This window comes from Mustela nigripes, chromosome 3 (genome assembly GCF_022355385.1).
Source record: "Mustela nigripes isolate SB6536 chromosome 3, MUSNIG.SB6536, whole genome shotgun sequence".
Taxonomy (NCBI): Eukaryota; Metazoa; Chordata; class Mammalia; order Carnivora; family Mustelidae; genus Mustela; species Mustela nigripes.
In genome coordinates this window covers 149,677,460-149,696,651 of record NC_081559.1, presented here as the reverse complement: position 1 = coordinate 149,696,651, position 19,192 = coordinate 149,677,460, and the positions used below count along the sequence as shown (strand labels likewise).

The 19,192-nt window shown below is 33.9% G+C and overlaps 1 protein-coding gene across 1 annotated transcript in view; it reads right to left on the bottom strand.

Annotated features, from left to right (window-relative positions):
- Nucleotides 1-18,421, bottom strand: part of CNBD1 (cyclic nucleotide binding domain containing 1) — a 327,798-nt gene extending 309,377 nt beyond the window's left edge. Inside the window, exons 1-2 of the mRNA XM_059395519.1 lie at nt 18,334-18,421; nt 397-469 (exon numbers count right to left, since the gene is read on the bottom strand). Coding sequence (XP_059251502.1) covers nt 397-469; nt 18,334-18,421 — 161 coding nt within the window. The remainder of the gene's footprint in view (nt 1-396; nt 470-18,333) is intronic.
- Nucleotides 18,422-19,192: the final 771 nt, after the last annotated feature.

The following is a 19,192-nucleotide window of genomic DNA, read 5'->3' as shown; positions in this document are numbered from 1 at the left end:
CTCCATCTTTCAACCAGGTATCTCCCATGCACAGCTAAAGTACTTATTTCATTCCGGATTTGTGTTTTCAACCATTTAAAGCTTTCACCCTTTATGACTAAAATTTTAAGTCTTAGAAAGGACATGAATTAACTGTCCTTTCTTTACAGGCATGAATTGCTTCACACTCAATTGTTTCCTCAAAATATAACACATCTTCTGCCCCTTTAACCTGGAGAAATAACCTCCAGTTTTTCAAATTTTTTTATCTATGTGGTAAATTAAGTACATATGGAGTCAACAATAGTTTACTATAGTTTATACTTTAAATTCATAAAACTATACTTTAATACATAAAACAGACATGTTCATATTCATTTGAATGAAAGAAAAAGAAACCACACATGAATAACTTACCTGGATTGCAGTCCCCTTATGTGGCACAATGCATTCAACTGGCCATAATCAATGTACTTAGACATTTTCAACCCTGAAAAAAATCAATTAGAAATCGGAGTAATTTTCTATAATCTTATTAACCAAGATTATAAATAGAATTTAATTCCAAACATTCATTATAGTAAAAGAATTCAGTGACCATGGAAGTGAAGTATTATCAGTCCTTGATATAAAAGCAGAATTGAATAAGGTGATTAAATAACACAAAGAATGTAATGTTTTTCATTGATGTCAAATCTGGTCTGACATTTGTTTGTTGGGAGTTTATAGGAGTTTATAGGTTTCTCTGGGAGAAAGCCTTTTAGAATCCCCATCCTGTACCTTTAGAATGTGAATTGACAATACCATGACAATTCAAAGAGTGTTCTTGAGGTTCCTGTCTCTCTGTCTCTGTCTCTCTCTCTCTCTCTCTCTCTGGAATACTACAAAGTTTTATTTCATCCATTCAGGCCCCCATTTTTCACTAGCCCCTCTTCAAAGCACCTTCCAATTTCTGGGTTCAGTTTGCAATTCCATCTGAAGTTAATGTGTAAGCAAATCACACAATATCCCTTAAGAGCAGGAAGATAGCCAAGGTCATAGCCAAGAAGCAAAATAATTGCAATTCTCCTTCAGTGCCAGAAAGAACTGACATCCTTCAAAGGAGATGAAAAGGAAGATGGAGTACTGAATGTGATAAGCATCATTACAATGACCATCACTCACATCACAGGTCCTCCTCTTTCTCCAGGAGAATGCATGCTGTTAGAAATGTTGTAAAACAGAAAACAGTAATACCAACATGCACATTATTCCTTCCCTTAGTGAAAAAGTATTGAGAAAATCAGCAGCTTAACACACTTCTAAACTTTTTAAAATGTACTGACTGACCACATCCCAGTAGAATTTGACATGTCCAACTTATCAATTTTTAATTTCAAATTATTGAATTACAAAATTTGGCATTTTGTTTAAGCCTTCTGTGATCTAAAATTAATAACCAATAACATATACTTTTTAAAAATGAAACTGGAATAAAATAAATTTAAACAGAAAACTAGTTGCTACCCACATAAACCATAACCATTTAATAAACTTGAAAATACTAATTACATGATTTAGGTATTTTCTTACTATATTACTTAGTTAAGGCTTAAGAATCAGAAACTTACCTAATAGCATTTTAGCAACATATGGAATAATTATTTTAATTAATCCAAGTTATAGCTACATTTTATCAAAAATACTTTTAAGTATACTTATATTTCTAATACAGGATACTGTATAAAATCCTAATCATGGTAGATTTTTAGATTATGGGTTAAGAAAAGACTTCTATGAAATATTAGTTTAGTACAATTTCCCAACCCAGTTTAAAAATAGAATCAGAAATAGCCCTGATGTCTGGTATGGACAGGAAAAGGGGATGGTTGCCACAGATATTTCCAAAAAAAAAGTTCAAGGTTTGAGAAATTCTGGCTTCAAGGGGGGATTTTAAAAAGTAAATATCTTCATCCTTCAGTTAAAACAGCTTACAAAAAAGAAATCACAGGATGGATATTATAAGACCAAGAATTGCTAGCAGAGAACAGAAAAATTGAGACATCAACTTGCCTGTAAAAAGCTATAGCACTTGATGGTAAAGGCTTTGCCCTAAAATTGGCACAGCCAAGTAAACTCAAAACCAGAATAGCCTGTATACTAAGTATGCACAGCCTAGAAGGACATCTTACAATTCACCAAAAAATTTCTTTGCTGATTCTCATTTCAGGAGGTATTTGTGACAAGGAACTTTACATACAGGGTGTTGAATAATATAATGAATCTTGTCTTTGAAGCAGTTTCATTAAAAATAAAAACTCAATAGATTCCAACATGAAATTGTAACTTTGTAGAGACTGGAAGTTGAGCTTTTCTGGTGATCAAATTTAATACCAGGATAAAGCTTAAGGAGTTTCAGAGGGACTACGTTTACATTTGTTTTCTAATCTTGTTTTCCCTCATGAATATATTTTAGCTGGGCTTTTGACAGAAGCAGAGGGGGCTTAACCCTTTGATGGGAAATCACAGATTATTGACCACAGTTTGTTTGAAAGAAGATTAGAAGCTGATACAAAAGGATGGTTAAAAAGTAATCCTAAACTAGAGACAAAGAACAAGAAATTCATGGCACAATTAAAAAAACAATTTTCTTTACAGATAGAGTGCTCACTGTATATTACTGAAATAAAGAAACTAAAATCCAATGTTTTACCTGAGTGATACATTGGTGATCTTTTGTTTATATGCATTAATGTCTGTCCAGAGGTAGATATGTATTTTTATATTTGTGCAATAGAATCAATTATGTATGTTTTTTGTGGGGGTTATATAAATTTTTTAAAATGGGTCTTGTGAGTGTTAAAATAAAATTAAACTATTTTTCTCCAATAAACTTTCCTTTAAAAGGGTTTAAAAGCGGGACGCCTGGGTGGCTCAGTTGGTTAAGCGGCTGCCTTCGGCTCAGGTCATGATCCCAGCGTCCTGGGATCGAGTCCCACATCGGGCTCCTTGCTTGGCGGGGAGCCTGCTTCTCCCTCTGCCTCTGCCTGCCACTCTGTCTGCCTGTGCTTGCTCTCGCTTCTCTCTCTATGACAAATAAATAAATAAAATCTTTTAAAAAAAAGGGGGGGTTTAAAAGCTAAGAATAAGTATAAATGCAAAACTACTATTTACTGGGAAATTAGGATTATTGGAGTGGCTACTGGGTAACATAAAAGAGATGGACAGCACAGCCAAAGAGAAAATGTGACAGTGACCATGTGGAATTGTCAGGGTATGGTTATCTGGAAAACAGAAAGCTGAGACCTCTTCAAAAGTACTTGGAAGTTACACTCTAGTAACTAATACACTGATAACTTTGTTTAATGCAAAATTCAGAGCACAAAGAAACGGTTCAGCAGCAATAGCAACAGAAACGTTATCAATAATTTTTTTATGGTAAGAATAGCAGTACTTCTACAAATAAGCAGGTGGTGAAATCTAACATAGGACTGAAGTATAGAACACAGAAAAAATAAATGATCCATTAGACACTATAAGCATGACTAATTCTTTCTATATACGTGGATAAGTGATCCAGTTCAATGCTTTTAAGTAAGTCTAGATTTGTATAATAGTAGAGAATTAAACATTCCTACTTTGATGATTAATATTGCATTTGTTTCAGGGCATGTAGGTGGCACAGTTGGTTAAGCATCTAACTCTTGTTTCAGATCCGGTCTTGATCTCAGGATCGTGAGATTGAGCCCTACACCAGGCTCCATTCTCACCACAGAGTCTGCTTAAGTTTCTCGCTCTCCCTTTACCCCTCTCCCTGAGTGCTCTCTTTCTCTCAAACAAATAATCTTTAAAAAAAAAAAAATAGTGTCTTTGTTTCCCTTCAACTAATTTTGTTTTCTAAAATACCCAAGTAAATTCTCCTTCAAAATAACACTGAATGAACATAAGAGACCTGAAAAATGTCAATGAAATAAACCTTCAAGAGGCAAAGGAATACAGCCTAATCAAGGACTTCTATAACTAAAAGCTGATGTACAACATAGACAATTACACAAGTAGGTTTATGTTGTTCCTGTCCCTTGTATAAGTAGGCTATGATGTTAAAATATACATATATTACCTGAGAAAGGAAGAGAAGAGGGGAATATTATGCAACAAATTATCAAAATAACTTCCCTTTATATCCAACAACTTTGGAAAAGTAATCTACATTCATCTTTACTTCTTCAACTCAAATTCACTTCTCCACTCACTATAATTTATCTTCCACTTTCATTATTCATTAAAATTTGTTTCATTAAGAATATAGGAAATCCTAGAGTTTCAAGTCCAAAAACCTTTTCAGTCTTCCTTACACTAAATTCTGTGTGACATCTGGCCCTGGTGAAGCCTCCCTACTAGGCTTCTGTGACACTATTCTCTCCCTGCTTGCTTCTTCCTCACTAGACTGCTGTCCTGGCTCATTTCCCTTGTCCATGAATCCATTCTCGATCCCTCTGTCTTTTCAGCTTAGATCCTCTTCCTCCATGATCTTACCTGCACTTATTTTACATACACTTATGGTCCTTGAATCAATCTCTCCAGCACAAAACTCTAACCTGTACTCCACTAATACTCACATGAACATCATCCTTGAAAATCAATTTCAAGATAACAGAAACTTTACTTAAAATTTCTCTCTCTCTCTCTCTCTCTCACACACACACACAACACACTTCCTGCCCCTCGCAGGTTATCAAATTTTAATCATATTACCTCTCTCCTACAGAAGGTTGAAGATCACATCAATGTCGTTTGGGGCATTAAAAATATCACCATGGCAAAGTGCCCACTAAATAACAAAGTGTGAAAAGAGGAAGTAATTTTGGTCTTCATTAAAACTGAGTATTTATGAGACTCTAACCTATAGAGAACAAACTGTGGGTTGCTGGAAAGGAGGTGAGTGGGGGAATGGGGTTTATGGGTGATGGGTCTTAAGAAAGGCACTGATGGGGGTGCCTGGGTGGCTCAGTGGGTTAAAGCCTCTGCCTTCAGCTTGGGTCATGATCCCAGGGTCCTGGGATGGAGCCCCGCGTTGGGCTCTCTGCTCAGCAGGGGCCCTGCTTCCTCTTCTCTCTCTCTCTCTGCCTGCTTGTATCTCTGTCAAAAAAATAAATAAAATCTTAAAAAAAAAAAAAAAAGAAGGGCACTGATGATGAGCACTGGGTGTTAGATATAAGTGACGAATCACTCAATTATACAGCTGAAACCAATGTTACATTGTATATTAACTAACTGGAATTTAAATAAAAACTTGAAAAAGGAAAAAATACTAAGTATTTACCATATTTCCAAACTACAAACTGAAAAATATCAGCTAAATAGTGTAGTTTCAATAAATTTTAAGAGGTACAAAAGTTTATCTCGCTTGAGAAAATAAGCAGAGTTCTTTAGGGGAAGGTTGTATAAACCTAAAGAATATAACTAATGAAATCTTACTTGAAATGGGAAGTTCTTGAGACTTAGACAGACTAACGGGAATCTGAAGCCTATGACATATATGGAATGTAGAGCTGAGCAAGGATTCCACAAATAACCATATTTTTTAAGAATCAGGTTGTTGTAGTGGTAGAATGACAAATGTTAAGTGCCAAACAACAAAGAAGCAGCTTGTCTCAGTCAGTGAAGAGAAAGAGAGGCCAAAGAAACAGCATAAGAAATACAGTCAATGGTATTGTAATAGCGATGTACCGGGACAGATGGTAGCTACACTTGTGGTGAGCACATCATAATGTATAAACTTGTCAAATCCCTAAGTCATACACCCAAAACTAATTTAATATTATGTGTCAACTATGTTCAAAAATAGATGTCAAGTCACTATCAAGAAACCTTTGGAATATAAATTATGACAGTACTAATTAGCAATATATCATTTAAGGAAGAGTACAGAACAGAGTTGATAAGAAAGTATTCAAAGTTAAAGAGAAAGCATTCAACGTTAACACACAAGAAAACTCATTCTGTCTGCTGTACTACTGCTATCTTTTTTCAAGCAAGTTACCTATCTTCAAACAATAACCACCATTCAATAATCTGGGTACCAAGGCAAAACATACCCTAAGGGAAGGTGTGAAGAATAATGTGAAACAATTAATTTTCCAAATAAAAGTCAAATAATATGCATCAGAAGAAACAGTGGAAGTGGGAAGAAAGCTCTCACAATTACACACACACACACACACACACCTCTTATAAAAGAAAAACAAAGAGCTACATGACATTAAATATAGTTAAGACAATAGAAAGATATTACAAACAGGCTAAATTCAGGAAAAAGAGAAAGATAACATTATGACAAAATTTATGTTAGAAATAGCAAAAATGACAATATTTAATATAATCAGAACATAAAGGCTAACACATTCAAATAGAGAAAAGAAAAAGAGAAAATAATAAATGAAACTGATATTACATATGAAAACTTTTCCTGAATAAGAAACAGAAATAATGGTATAGGGAAAAAGTGCTCAAACACATAAGAACACTCTTCTCATACAAAGACTTGAATATGAAGAATTTAATACCATAATCCAGAAAGGGAAAGAGAAGGCATAATACATAATTTACAAAGAGACCAGATATTCTGGAGTGGGTGAATAATTAAATGTTACTATGTTTTGAAGATAAACAATTATTTTATTAGCACCCAGCCAAAACTCAGTGTGGTCTTAGTCTTCTCTATAGCAAAGTCTTGGCAAATAGTAAGACAAATGGGGGTGGAGGGATATATCATGAGTTTTATTCTCCAATAACTATAAAGGTAATAAACAAATATAAGACCTCAGAGAATATAAAATACCATAAAATCTCTTTGAAAAATACAATTTGATAAACATACAACTGAAGGTTAAATAGTACGGACACCATATAGTAAGGGGTAGGTAAATTCTGTAAGCCTTAACACAAATAATAAATTCTTCATAGATGCTATTAAAAAGGGTATAAATAGTAATGAGTAACAACTTGGAAGTTTCAGCAGAGAAGTGAAAGCATAAAATATATTTTTATATTCACATAGTAAATAATTCACATAGTAAATAATTAATATTTAAAATTTAAAGAATATTTTAAAATAATGGGACCTTAATAATAATATTTGAAGGTATGAATGCAACTAGTCAAAGACTTAGACAATAATATTCTTACTAATCAAAGCATGCTGTGAAGAGGGAAATTTTTCTCATTTTATATTAGGTTGTGAATGTTCATTGTCTAAAGTCGATAACTCAAGAAGTATACATTTAGGTATGGAATCCATTAAATATTTTTGTGTCCCAAATTGTATGGCCTTAAAATTCATAAAGCAAAAATTTCAGGAATAAATGGAGACAGGATAACCTCCACAGTAACCTTCTTTCCTTCTTACCTACAAAACAAGTTATTAAATCACTGGGGATAGAAATATAAATTACATAATTAACAAGCTATATTAAACATATATCAAATTTATTCTTAAAGAGTATTATCACACCTGAAACTATAAAATATCAAGCAGGTAAAAATAGTGAATATTTTCATAAACCTAAGGAATATAATTAGTCTTTCTCTATAGAAAATGTATTCCCCAAAATATTTATATTACGAGAAAAGAGAGAAAAATAAAACAAAAAGAATTAAGCATTTTGAATAAAAAACTTAGGAAAAGAAAGTTAAAACAAGAGAAATTCAAGGGAGAAAATAGAAAATCAAAAATTAATGGGCTTATAAAGCAGGAAAAACTGTAGAAAAGTAAACTCAAGAGAGCTGGTTCTAGGGCTCAGATGGGGAAAGCACAAGATGAGCCTAAAAAATCTTACTGTGCTAGAAAGCAAGGAAATGGCTACACCAATATAAAGGTATTTCCAGTGTTCAGACTGAACAATCCAGGCATCAAAATATATAATGATAACTCATTAAAATGCTTGGAAAAGGGTGGGTGGGTTGGTTAAGTGTCTGCCTTCAGCTCAGGTCATGATCCTGGAGTCCTGGGATCAAGCCCCATGTCAGGCTCCCTGCTCAGCAGGGAGTCTGCTTTGCCTCTGTCTCTTCCCTGCTTGTGCTCTCTCTCTCAAATAAATAAATAAAATCTTTAAAACCCTATGAACAAATTAGGAAATCATAATTTTACATTTATTTATTTAATATTTTATGAAAATTTAATATTTCTATACTTTCAAAATACCTCTTCACAAAATACTTAATTACAAAAGGGAAAGGTGAATTCACTGCAGAGAGTTCTCCACATCATCACCTTAATCAACTGATTGATGAGATCACATGTCACCTGATAAGATGGAAAAAGAACCTAGAATCACTTCTATGACAGTTCTGCCAAAGATATGCTAATCATGAGGAAAGATCAGAGAAACCAAGCTGAAGTATATTTTCCTAAATACCTTGTTTATAATCTCCCAGCATTAAGGTCATGAAAGGCAAGGAAAATGGAGAAACTTACTTCAGTCTAGACAAGAAAACGAAATGCAACACGAGATTTTGAATTGGATTTTTTTACTATAAAAATCATTATCAGAACAATTGGCTAAATTCAAATAGGAGGAGTCTAGGAATTAGATTACAGTAACTGTATCTATGTTAATTTTTTTATTTTGATGGATGTGTTCTGATTATGTGATAAAAGTATTTCCTTGTTTTTAAGAAATACATACTAAAATATTTAAGGAAAATGGAGTATCAAATGGCTCTGAAAAAATAAGTTTCTTTACATTAAACTTACAAGATTTCTGTAAGATTGTAGTTTCAAACTTTTTAAAATTTATTTTCAAAAATTTAGTATCTATGACTTCTATAGTTAGAAAATATGAGAAAAAGTCATCATTCATAATAATAAGAAAAAAGATAATATGTCCAAAAATAAATTTTACTGTGGCATAAAAGGACATGTGCAAAAATTGGAAATAGGAAGGCTGAATATTACAAAAGTACAAGTTCTTGAGTGGGAATATTCAGTATCATAAAGACATCAATTTTCCATAAATGAATCTTTTAAGTTTAAGACATTTCCAACTAACACACCCACGTTTATTTATTTTAAAAAGCCCAGTTATTTCTAAAGGTCATACGGAAACATGAACTTAGAAGAAAAGCCTGAAAAAGTCTTTTAAAAAAGAGTAATCAGTAAAGGTTAATCTTACCAGATATTGAAATACAACATAATGTTTCAAAAATTATAACAATTCAACACAAATGCATAAACAGAAAAGAGATAAGTGAAAAAGTAAATCATAGTTTCCAAAAATAGATCCAGAATGCATACGAAAATTTAGCATTCAATAAAAACTGGCATTTCAAATTAGTAGGAAAAAGATAGATTACTCAACAAATAGTGTTAAAACAGTTGACTGGTCATTTGGAAAAAATATTAAGGTGCAGCCATACATCACTATTCTAAAGAAAATTATTCAAAAATAAATTCCAGATGCACCAAACATTTAATAAGCTTAATATTAAAAATAAAACTATATAATAAAAGAAAACATGGAAGAATTATTTTTAAATCTTCGCATGAAGAATGGCATTCTAAGCAAGAATAACAGGACAAAAACTACACAATCTAAAATATATGACATAAAAATCATAAACATGAAAAAAATGCAAACTGAGAAAAATTCCTATAAAGTATATGCCAAAGGGCTAATTTCTTTTATATATGAAGATTTCTTTCAAATAAAGGGAAAAATAAAATTCAATGAATGGGCAAGGGACATATAAATAGGCTGTTCTCATAAATACATATGACCACAAATATATGAGAAGATTCTAATCCTCCTTCTTAAAGAAATACAAACTTACAGAGCAACTAAAACTATTTCCAACCAATTTAGTAGCAAAATGTTTGTTTTATAATGCATGATATTAGTATAAATATTGTAAAATAGAAACATGCATATACTGATGGTGAGAGCAGAAATCAGCGCCACCCCTTTGGAAGACAATTTGTAAATAGTTATCAAAATTTAAAATGCACATATCCTTTGGCCTAGCAGTTCTGTTAATACACTTGCTTAGCAAAAAAAGAACATAGTTCAAAATGTTTATTTGAGTTTAACATCAAAACTAACTCGAAACAAATTCCCACTAAATTAGTAAGGATCCAGCTATCAGGAGACTGAAACCACACCAGTAATTTCAATGGAAAAAAAAAAAAAAGATACAAAGAAGTGTTAGTCAGAACTGGAGCCACAAAAAGGAAGCAGCAAATATGCAGAAGGCATCTACCACCACTATTTATGCTGATGAAGCCAAGGGAAGAGGTTGAATTACTAAAACTTAGAAGTGAAGAGCAGTGGTCCTAAATAAGCTGAGATTCCGACCTCTGAGGACAGAGCACCAGCAGCTGGAGTTGAATTGTTGAGGGGGTACAATGAAGCTATTTCTGGGAACACTGGGAAAACTGCAAATGAAATTAACTGCTGCTGCTGGAACGAACAGCCACTGCTTGGATGAAAAAGACACTGCTGAAGGAAGCAAACTACACAAGGAAGCAAACCAGAAATAGAAAACAAAAGTATAAACACTTCCTTTATCTTTGCTCCTGCCTTCCAATCTCCCTCTAACACCTGTTATCGACAGATCCTAATGGGAAGCCAGCTGGATTTCTGGGAAAAACTGGTTTGCTGAGCCCCAGCCTCAGCATCATAAAGCAGAATATATAGTGAGATGCCTAAATTATAACCATTACTGCTATTTCTGCTTCTGTACCTTCGCTTGCTAACCCATGAGGAGATGGAAAAATACCAGCAGACTTTCTATGGACACTCTGTAACCACACATCCCCCACCCAGAATTGAACCTGACAGAATGGCTGCTCCTGGACCCTCCCCCGCCACCCGGCTCTGGGCCGAGAGTTTACAGCCATCTGACGCCAGAGTAACCCCCACCCGGAATTGGACGTGACAAAGTGACTGCTCCCAGACCCCCCATCCGGCCCTGGGCTGAGAGATAACAACCATCTGGCGCCCGGCGGCATGACAGGAAGACCCGGGTCAATCCTGAGGTGACACATACCCTAGCGGTGCCAACTCAGCAGTTTGAAGAATGACAGCACTTTGACCTAACCAATAATCTGTTCCCAGCCTTTTCCCGCTCTATAGCGCGCCAGTCATATTATAGAGTTCCTTTTTGATTTTCCCGCGGTATGTGGCAATTTGTTACAAGATACTATAATGTATGCTAAGTCCCTGCCTCCCCAAAAATAGTATATAAAAAGTGGTGTGATCCTGAGCTCGGGACCTCTTAGCATCACTGGCAACGAGTGCGCGGAGGTCCGGGTTCGAACTCGTAATAAACGACCCTTACTATTTGGCTCTGACTCTGGACTCTGGTGGTCGTCTTTGGGGGGTCTCGAAATTTGGGCACAACAATAGAAGGGTGGGTTTTAACGTGAGTCACTATATATTAAATAGCACATCCATTAGTAGTATTTTGGTATGTTCAAACAATGAAATATAATATAATATATTATAATATTCATCAAAAATGAATAAGGTACATATCTACATTTGGGTATGAAAAGGCCTTCATAAAACATAATATTATTAAGTGAAAAATAAAGGTACAATATAGAGTAATAAAAATACCCTACCATATGTATTGAAAATATAAAATATATTTTCATATCAAAAAGATACACACATCTGTGCATATATATTTACATACCTGAATATGCATGGAAAATTTCAAGAAAAAATGTTTTTTCATGATAGTTATTTCTGAGGGTAAGTGGTCATCTGAATGTTGCTTTGAACTTAGAAAGCCCTCCTGTCCCCCTGAGCAGCACTGCAGATGGGTTTCAAGAACATCAGTCAAAGAGTTTTAGCTATAGTGGAGAGTTCTACCAACGGAACTGTAAAGTCTAGAACATGAGAAACAGATTTTAGCCAAAGCATACAAATTTTAAATGCCAGATTGAAGAAAATGGATTGTAATCTAAGTTTTGGAAGACAGTAAAACCTTGACAGCTTTCGAGTGGACAGTCAACATGATCAAATTCCCTTGTAAGTCGTCATATTTAAAAAAATAAAAATAAAAAAGGAATCTGGTCCATAATATACGTTGGAAGGAAGTTCAGAGATCAGTTCAGTCAAAGGTAATGGATATCCAGTCCAGGTGGCTGAAGGAACAGAGGACTAATGCAAAAGGTTTTCTGAGATAGACTGCCTAGAACAGAGCAATAGCCTGAAATAAGAGGTGTGACCTAGTGGAGAGATCTTATTTACAATGCACGTAGCTTACTGCAGGGTTTTTCCTATCTGAACACCCAGAAACGATTTGAGCTCAAGTTTAAGTTGCCATTACTTAACTTCTAAAGGTCACTCGAGATTTTCTGACAAAAAAGTGCAAGTACATTGAAATAGTTATGAGTAGTAAAGAAAAAAATAATAAATGTTTGGTTTTTTTTTCAATAAAACATTCCTCTTTTCTACTTTTGGATTTTAAAAAAAGTGACCTTTACAATGAAAAATAAAGTTGAGAAAATAATTTTCTGATACTTCTTTCCCAAAATAATCAAGTGGCGTTTTCCACAGGGACTAATATTGATTATATAAACACAGAGACAAACCCCCTTTCCATCTTTTATTCCTTCTTATCCATTCTCATCTTTTACCTCTGTTTTTCAACCTTGTTTTCTTGTATGGTACACAAGTCTGTCTCTCTCCTCCACTGACAGGCCTACCCTTTTTCTTACTTGCACTCCTAGGATTTGAATGGTTTAAAACTTTAAAATGGAGCAATAGTTACTTTTCTAGATAAATATATATCTTGAAACTCCTTTCATCTTTAGCTACTAAAAAACTGAAAGTCTCTCAAATTACAGGAAATGTCCTTGAAGTGTTAGGAATAATGACACAGTTTTTTCAGGTTTTCTGTAAATGTACATCATTAAAAAAAAAAAAAAAAGGCAAGGAAAACATTCATTTAGGAGTACTATCTTGTTTCTAAATTCCTTGAACTTATATCTGGTCTTCTCTTGAATGCCATTTTTTTCCTTCGATGTTTTCCTATGTTGGAAAAAGCAAGATGTATTTACAAATATCTTGGGAACCTGAAACACTTTTTTGTTATTGGAACAAACACAAACAAACAAACAAACAAAAAAAACCCTTTTGTTAAAGTACAGAAATTCTTTCTCCCAGATAAACCAGTAGTTAAAATGTAAAGTGTATATTTCAACTTATCCTTTTCAAAAGGATAAGCCTATTAAGCATGAAAAAAATAGCATAGCATATCAACCCAAAGGTAGCCAACTAGAACAAACTCCTAATGATAAGTGTGGGAGGCGTTTTCTCCAGTTATAAGCTAAAGGACAGCTCCCAGCCTTCTATTTAAAAAAAAAAAAAAAAAAAATAGATATTTTTCTTCCCTTTGTCTCTTCAGAATATCAGCTTCTAATAATAACAGGTCATGTGAGTATCTAGACTCAGATGCTATTTCACCCAGGTGGTAAAACTACTGTAGATTTTGCTAACTGTAAGGTTTTATAACAATTCTCATTCAGAATAAAAAGTGGCATGACTTTTTGCTTTTGAGAACAACCAACTCCTTCTGGGTTAGCAAGCTCTGAACAATCCTGAGACACAATCAAAAAGACTATAGAAGAAGACTGGAGAGTTTTAAGGAAAAAAAAAACTGTATAAGGGATTCAAGCTTCACTACTGGGAGTGCCAGTAAATCTGGATTTCAAAGTTCATGAGAGAATATTAGAGGGGTGTTTAAAGATGCAAGTTATGTTCTCTCCCTTAAATTAAGAGTGTCTCAATGGTCAAAATGGCAAAATGCAACAAATGCATTTATATCATTCAACTTGTAAAATGTGGAGGGGATTTCAGGGTGCTGGGTAGGAGAAAACTGTACTGCTACTGACGTGTTTTTTGAGAAAATTCTTATGAATGATACTTTGAAAATTCTCTACCACTTGACAACTGTGTAAACCTTGGTATGAAACCCAAGCCTCACTACCCTTAACTGTAAAATGGACCATATGTTAATTTTGTATCACTGGCGAAACAAATTACTATAAATGTATCAGCTTAAAACACAAATGTATGATCTTACAGCTCTGAAAGTCAGAAGTCTGAAACAAATCTCACTATACTGAAATCAAGTTGTCAGCAGGGCTGCATTTCTGCTGGAAGCTCCAGGAGAGACTCTTTCTTTGCCTTGTCCTGCCTGTAGAGGCTGCCCTAATTCTGTGGCCCATGTCCCCCTTCCATCTTCAAAGTCAAATGGCCAGTTGAGCCTTTTTCATTCTGAATCTCACTGACTGTAAGTCATGTGCCTCTCTCTCCCCTTTACAAAGGACCCTTTGATTACAGTGGGCCCACTACAAAATCCAGAATCTTCTCCTGTTTCAAGGTCAGTTGATGAGCAGCCTTAATTCCATCCACAACCTTAGTTTCTCTAGCCATTTAGCATAGTTTATTCATAGGTTCTGAGGATTAGGATATGCATATCATTGGAGACCATTATTTTGCTTACTACAGACCTCATAAATATCTTGTGAGAAATAAATTTAACAATAAAACATGAATAATGCTTACACACTGCCTATAAAAAGCCCTCAAATATTCACATACAAAATTTATAGATAGGGAAGACACTAAAGATAACCTAACTAACCTCACCCAAAACAAGCAACGATATATATAATTGCTGGATTTTTTTCCGGGTTAATGAGAAATAATTGACATATATCACTGTATAAGTTTAAGGTGTACAGCATATTGTTTGATTTACATATACTGTGAAATGATTATAATAGGTATGGCTAACACCCATTATCTCATGTAGATATAAAAAGAAAATTTAAAAAATCATCCTTGTGATGAGAACTCTTATGATCTACTCTCTTAACAACTTCTCTATCATACAGCAGTGTTAACTATAGCCATCATATAATACATCATATCCTTAGTGTGTATTTATCTTACAACTGGAAGTTTGTACCTTTTGATGACGTTTCTCCAATTTCTCCTACTCCCACTCCACCCCCACCTCTGGTAACCACAAATCTAATCTCTTTTTTTAAGATTCTGTATGTAAGTGAGATCATAAAATAATTGTCTTTGTCTCACTTATTTCATTCAGCATAATGCCTTTAGGGTTCATCCATTTGTTGCAAATGGATTTCCTTTTTTTTTTTTTAAATGGCTGAATGATACTCAGTTGTGTATACATACCACAACTTCTTTATCCATTCATGCATCAATGAACACTTAGGTGTTTCCATGCACTGCCTATTATAAATAATGTTTCTATGAACATAAGGATGCAACTTTTTAAGCTAATGGTTTCATTACCTTTGGAAATTCCAAAAGTGAAATTGCTGGATCATATGGTAGTTCTATACTCCATACTGTTTTCCATAGTAGCTATACCAATTTACAATCCTACCAAGAGTGCACAGGGGTTCCCTTTTCTCCACATCCATACCAGCATTTGTTATCTCTTGTCTTTTTGATAATGACCATTCTAAAATGTGATATTGTAGTTTCACTTTGCCTTTCCCTTATGACTAGGGATTATGAGCATCTTTCCAAGTATCTGTTAGCCTTTTGTATATATTCTGTAAAGAAATGTCTAATTAGATTCTTTGCCCATTTGGGGGCATTTTTGAATTTTTTTTAATTATTTTGAATTATTAATTTTTTTGCTACTGAGTTGTATGAGTTCTTTATATATTTTAAATATTAATCCCTTATCAGATATATAGTTTGCAAATATCTTTTACCATTGTGTAGGTTGTCTTTTCACTTTGCTGGTGGTTTCTTTTGCAATGTAGAACCTTTTTAATTTGACATAGTCTCACTTTTTTAAAATTTTATTTTAAATTTTAGGTGTTATATCTAATATCTAAATTTTAGGTGTCATATCTAATAAAGCATTACCAAGACCCATGCCAAGAGTTCTTCTAGGAGCTTTATGGTTTCAGGTCTTATATTTCAGTCTTTAATACATTTTGAGTTAATATTTGTGAATGTTAGATAGTGGCCAAGTTTTATTCTCTTATTTTTGAATATCCAGTTTTCCCAGCATGATTTACTGAAGAGACTGTCTTCTCAATTGGGTATTCTTGGCTGCATTGTCAAATTCTAGTTGACTGTTTGTGCTTAGGTTTACTTCTGAACTCTCAATTCTGTTCAATTGGTCTATTTGTTTTTATACCGGCACTAACTGTCTTAATGACTATAGCCTTGTAGTAGTATACTTTAAAATCAGGAAGTGTGATGCCTTCTGCTTTGTTCTTCTCTCTCAAAATATTTTTGGCTGTTTGGTTCCATATAAATTGTTCCATATAAATTATAAATTCCATATAAATTTTAGGAATGTTTTTTCTATTTCTGTAACAAATGCCACTGGAATCTTAATAGGGATTACATCAAATCTACAGAACTATTTTGACATTTTAACAATATTATTTTTTCCATTCCATAAACACAAAATAACTTTCCATTTATTTATGTCTTCTTTGATTTCTTTTATCAATATCTTGTGATTTTCAGAGGTGATCTTTCACTGCCTTGTTTAAATTTATTCCTAAGTATTTTATTGCTTTTGATGCTATTTAAATGAGATTGATTTCTTTCTTTCTCAGAAAATTCATTGTTAATGTATAGAAATACCAATTTTTATATGTTAATTTTGTATCCTGCAACTTTACTGAATTCCTTGATTAGTTCTAACAGTTTTTTGGTTGAGTCTTTAGGGTTTTCTATATATAAAATCATGTCATCTGCAAATGGAGACAATTTTAGCTGAATTTTTTTAAGGTCCTTAACTGAACCTTCCTATTTATGCCCATTGCATTTTGAATAATTCCCATTTATATCTTCTTTATAATTCAGATTCAGTCATATTATCGATTGAAAGCATCCTCACATGTGCTTTCATGAGATCATTGTTTCAGCAGAGACAGAGTTTGCTAAGGGAAATTGTCAATTGGCTAGAGTTAGCACAAAGACACAGTTACTAAGCAAGCAGGACACGTCTCCAAAGAGAAGTCACAGACATACAACATTAAGTAAGAACCTCTAAAGGCAAAACTGGGAACTCCACTGTTTTCCATTATACTCTATTCTGTTCTGAGGTCTGAATTGTTGCCGATTTTTCATTATTATCACTTCATACAAGTTAAGTGTCCTTGGGAGACACTAGAGAGGGTGGCACATATTTCATCCCATTGATTATAAATTAATTTGATCTTTTAACTCCCAGCTACTGTGCTTCCTAGGCTGCTACAGAAATTGTCTTAGGGTGACTTTTTTTTCTTTTGCACAAATAAAACCTGTCCTGTAGAAGCTGCGGTTTTGGCAAAATTACATTTAATATTTATTTCAATTCACCTAGAAATACAAAACTGTGACTACATTCAAGAATTTTTTCACAGTAATAATAAAAACATAAAATTAGCATATATAAGAATTAGTTTGATTTAACATAAGGACTTTGTCTAAAACTGTTCAAGACATAAGTATACCCCTTCAAAAAGTATCAACTGCTGCCTCTGGCACCCTTTCCCCTGGGAACTGTGATCACTAATTCAAAAAATTTGAAAGAGTTAACGATCACAGGAAGATAAAAGAATATACAGGTTAGCTTTTCCAAATCATACAACAAATTACCCAATAAATATTTAAAACACAAAGTAAATGTTTTATTGAAGTTGAAAAAAATCAAGATTATTATCTTTGTTACTCAGAAGACTTTTTAAAATCTCAAATATCTTCCATATTATTAGTATATGGGTGATCAAATAATAGATCTGTAAATTTGACAGTTATGACAAGAAGTCTTGAGAAAAATGTTCCAGGTAGAGACTGACTATATAAAAGTACGAAAATACTGTCAATTGTATAAACTTCAAAATATTTAACTCTGTAATTCCTATGATATTATAAATCAAATACTACAAAATAAAAATGAAATGGAATAGGAATAAATTTCAGATAAAGAGTAACAGGCATTATATCCCCCTTTTCTGTCCTTGAAAATTTAAATGAGAATTCTCCTAGTGAAAATTATGTATTAATTAGCTCACAAAGGGCAGGGCAGTAAGACTAACTGGGTAGGCACTAGAAGACCTCCCAGAAACAAGGGGTTTGATCAATCCTGAGCCATAGGATTTTATAAGCCTGTTTCCTTTTCTCTTTAAAAATCTAGAGAATTGAAACGATGTCAGGGGGACAAAGCAGGATTTGCCCATCTATGTTTTTTCCATCTCACTACTCTATCAAAAGGATTCCCCCATCTCTCCCAACTCACAAGGGCCCTGTTTCTTACATCTGGTTTAAATACTACTAAAAACAATGACAAACCCTTGACATAATCCTCACTCACTTGGTAAACTGTGGAGCTGGGGAGGAGGCACATTGTTTACAGCTATCATGTGAGACAAAATAGCTGCTGGATGGGAAGACAAAGGCATCTTGATGGTTCAAGGGCAGCTGATCAAAGGCTACTTGAGAGGCAAATGAATGATCCCTCTTTGCCTTGAGGCATCATAAAGCAGAACCCTCAAGGTACTCCTTGATAGGCTGAGTACTACGGAATCTTCATATTCACAGTTCTTGTAAAGTGCACAGCATTTCCAAGAGTTAAATATAGACCAGGAAAAGCTATATCTTGGTCCTAGTCCCGGGGAATTTATGAAGGGGGTTTTACTACCTATAGAGAGTATTAAGAATGAAGAAGGAAATTCCACAGGGCAGATACAGCAGATTCAATAGCACACCAGTCCAGATAAAATGAAAGATTTCATTTCTTACGTCATCCGTAGTCTAGAGCCTTTTTTTCCCGCCTACTAAATGTTTACATGAGCTATTAGAGACCTGATTTGCAGCAGCACCAACAGGGTATTTATACTGCTCTCCATTACTACATATATAGGGTAAAATACCTCTTCTAATTATATATCAATAAACTCACCCCCGCTTATATGTAACCATATTCTACTGGAGTCTGGTATATGTTTTGGTTATTTTCTGCTGCTTCACAGTACTTAAGGCTCAGTACAATGACTAGGGTTTAGAGTCTTAATTAATGTATCTTTTGATTCTATGTTATCTCCCAAGCCTTTAAAAATATTTTCCTGGTGTCATAACTATAATAAGCAATATGCGAAAGGACTGCAACTGACTGCTAGAATGGTAACCATTTATTGATCAACCTCATCTAGAAAACAATAACCAGAATTGAA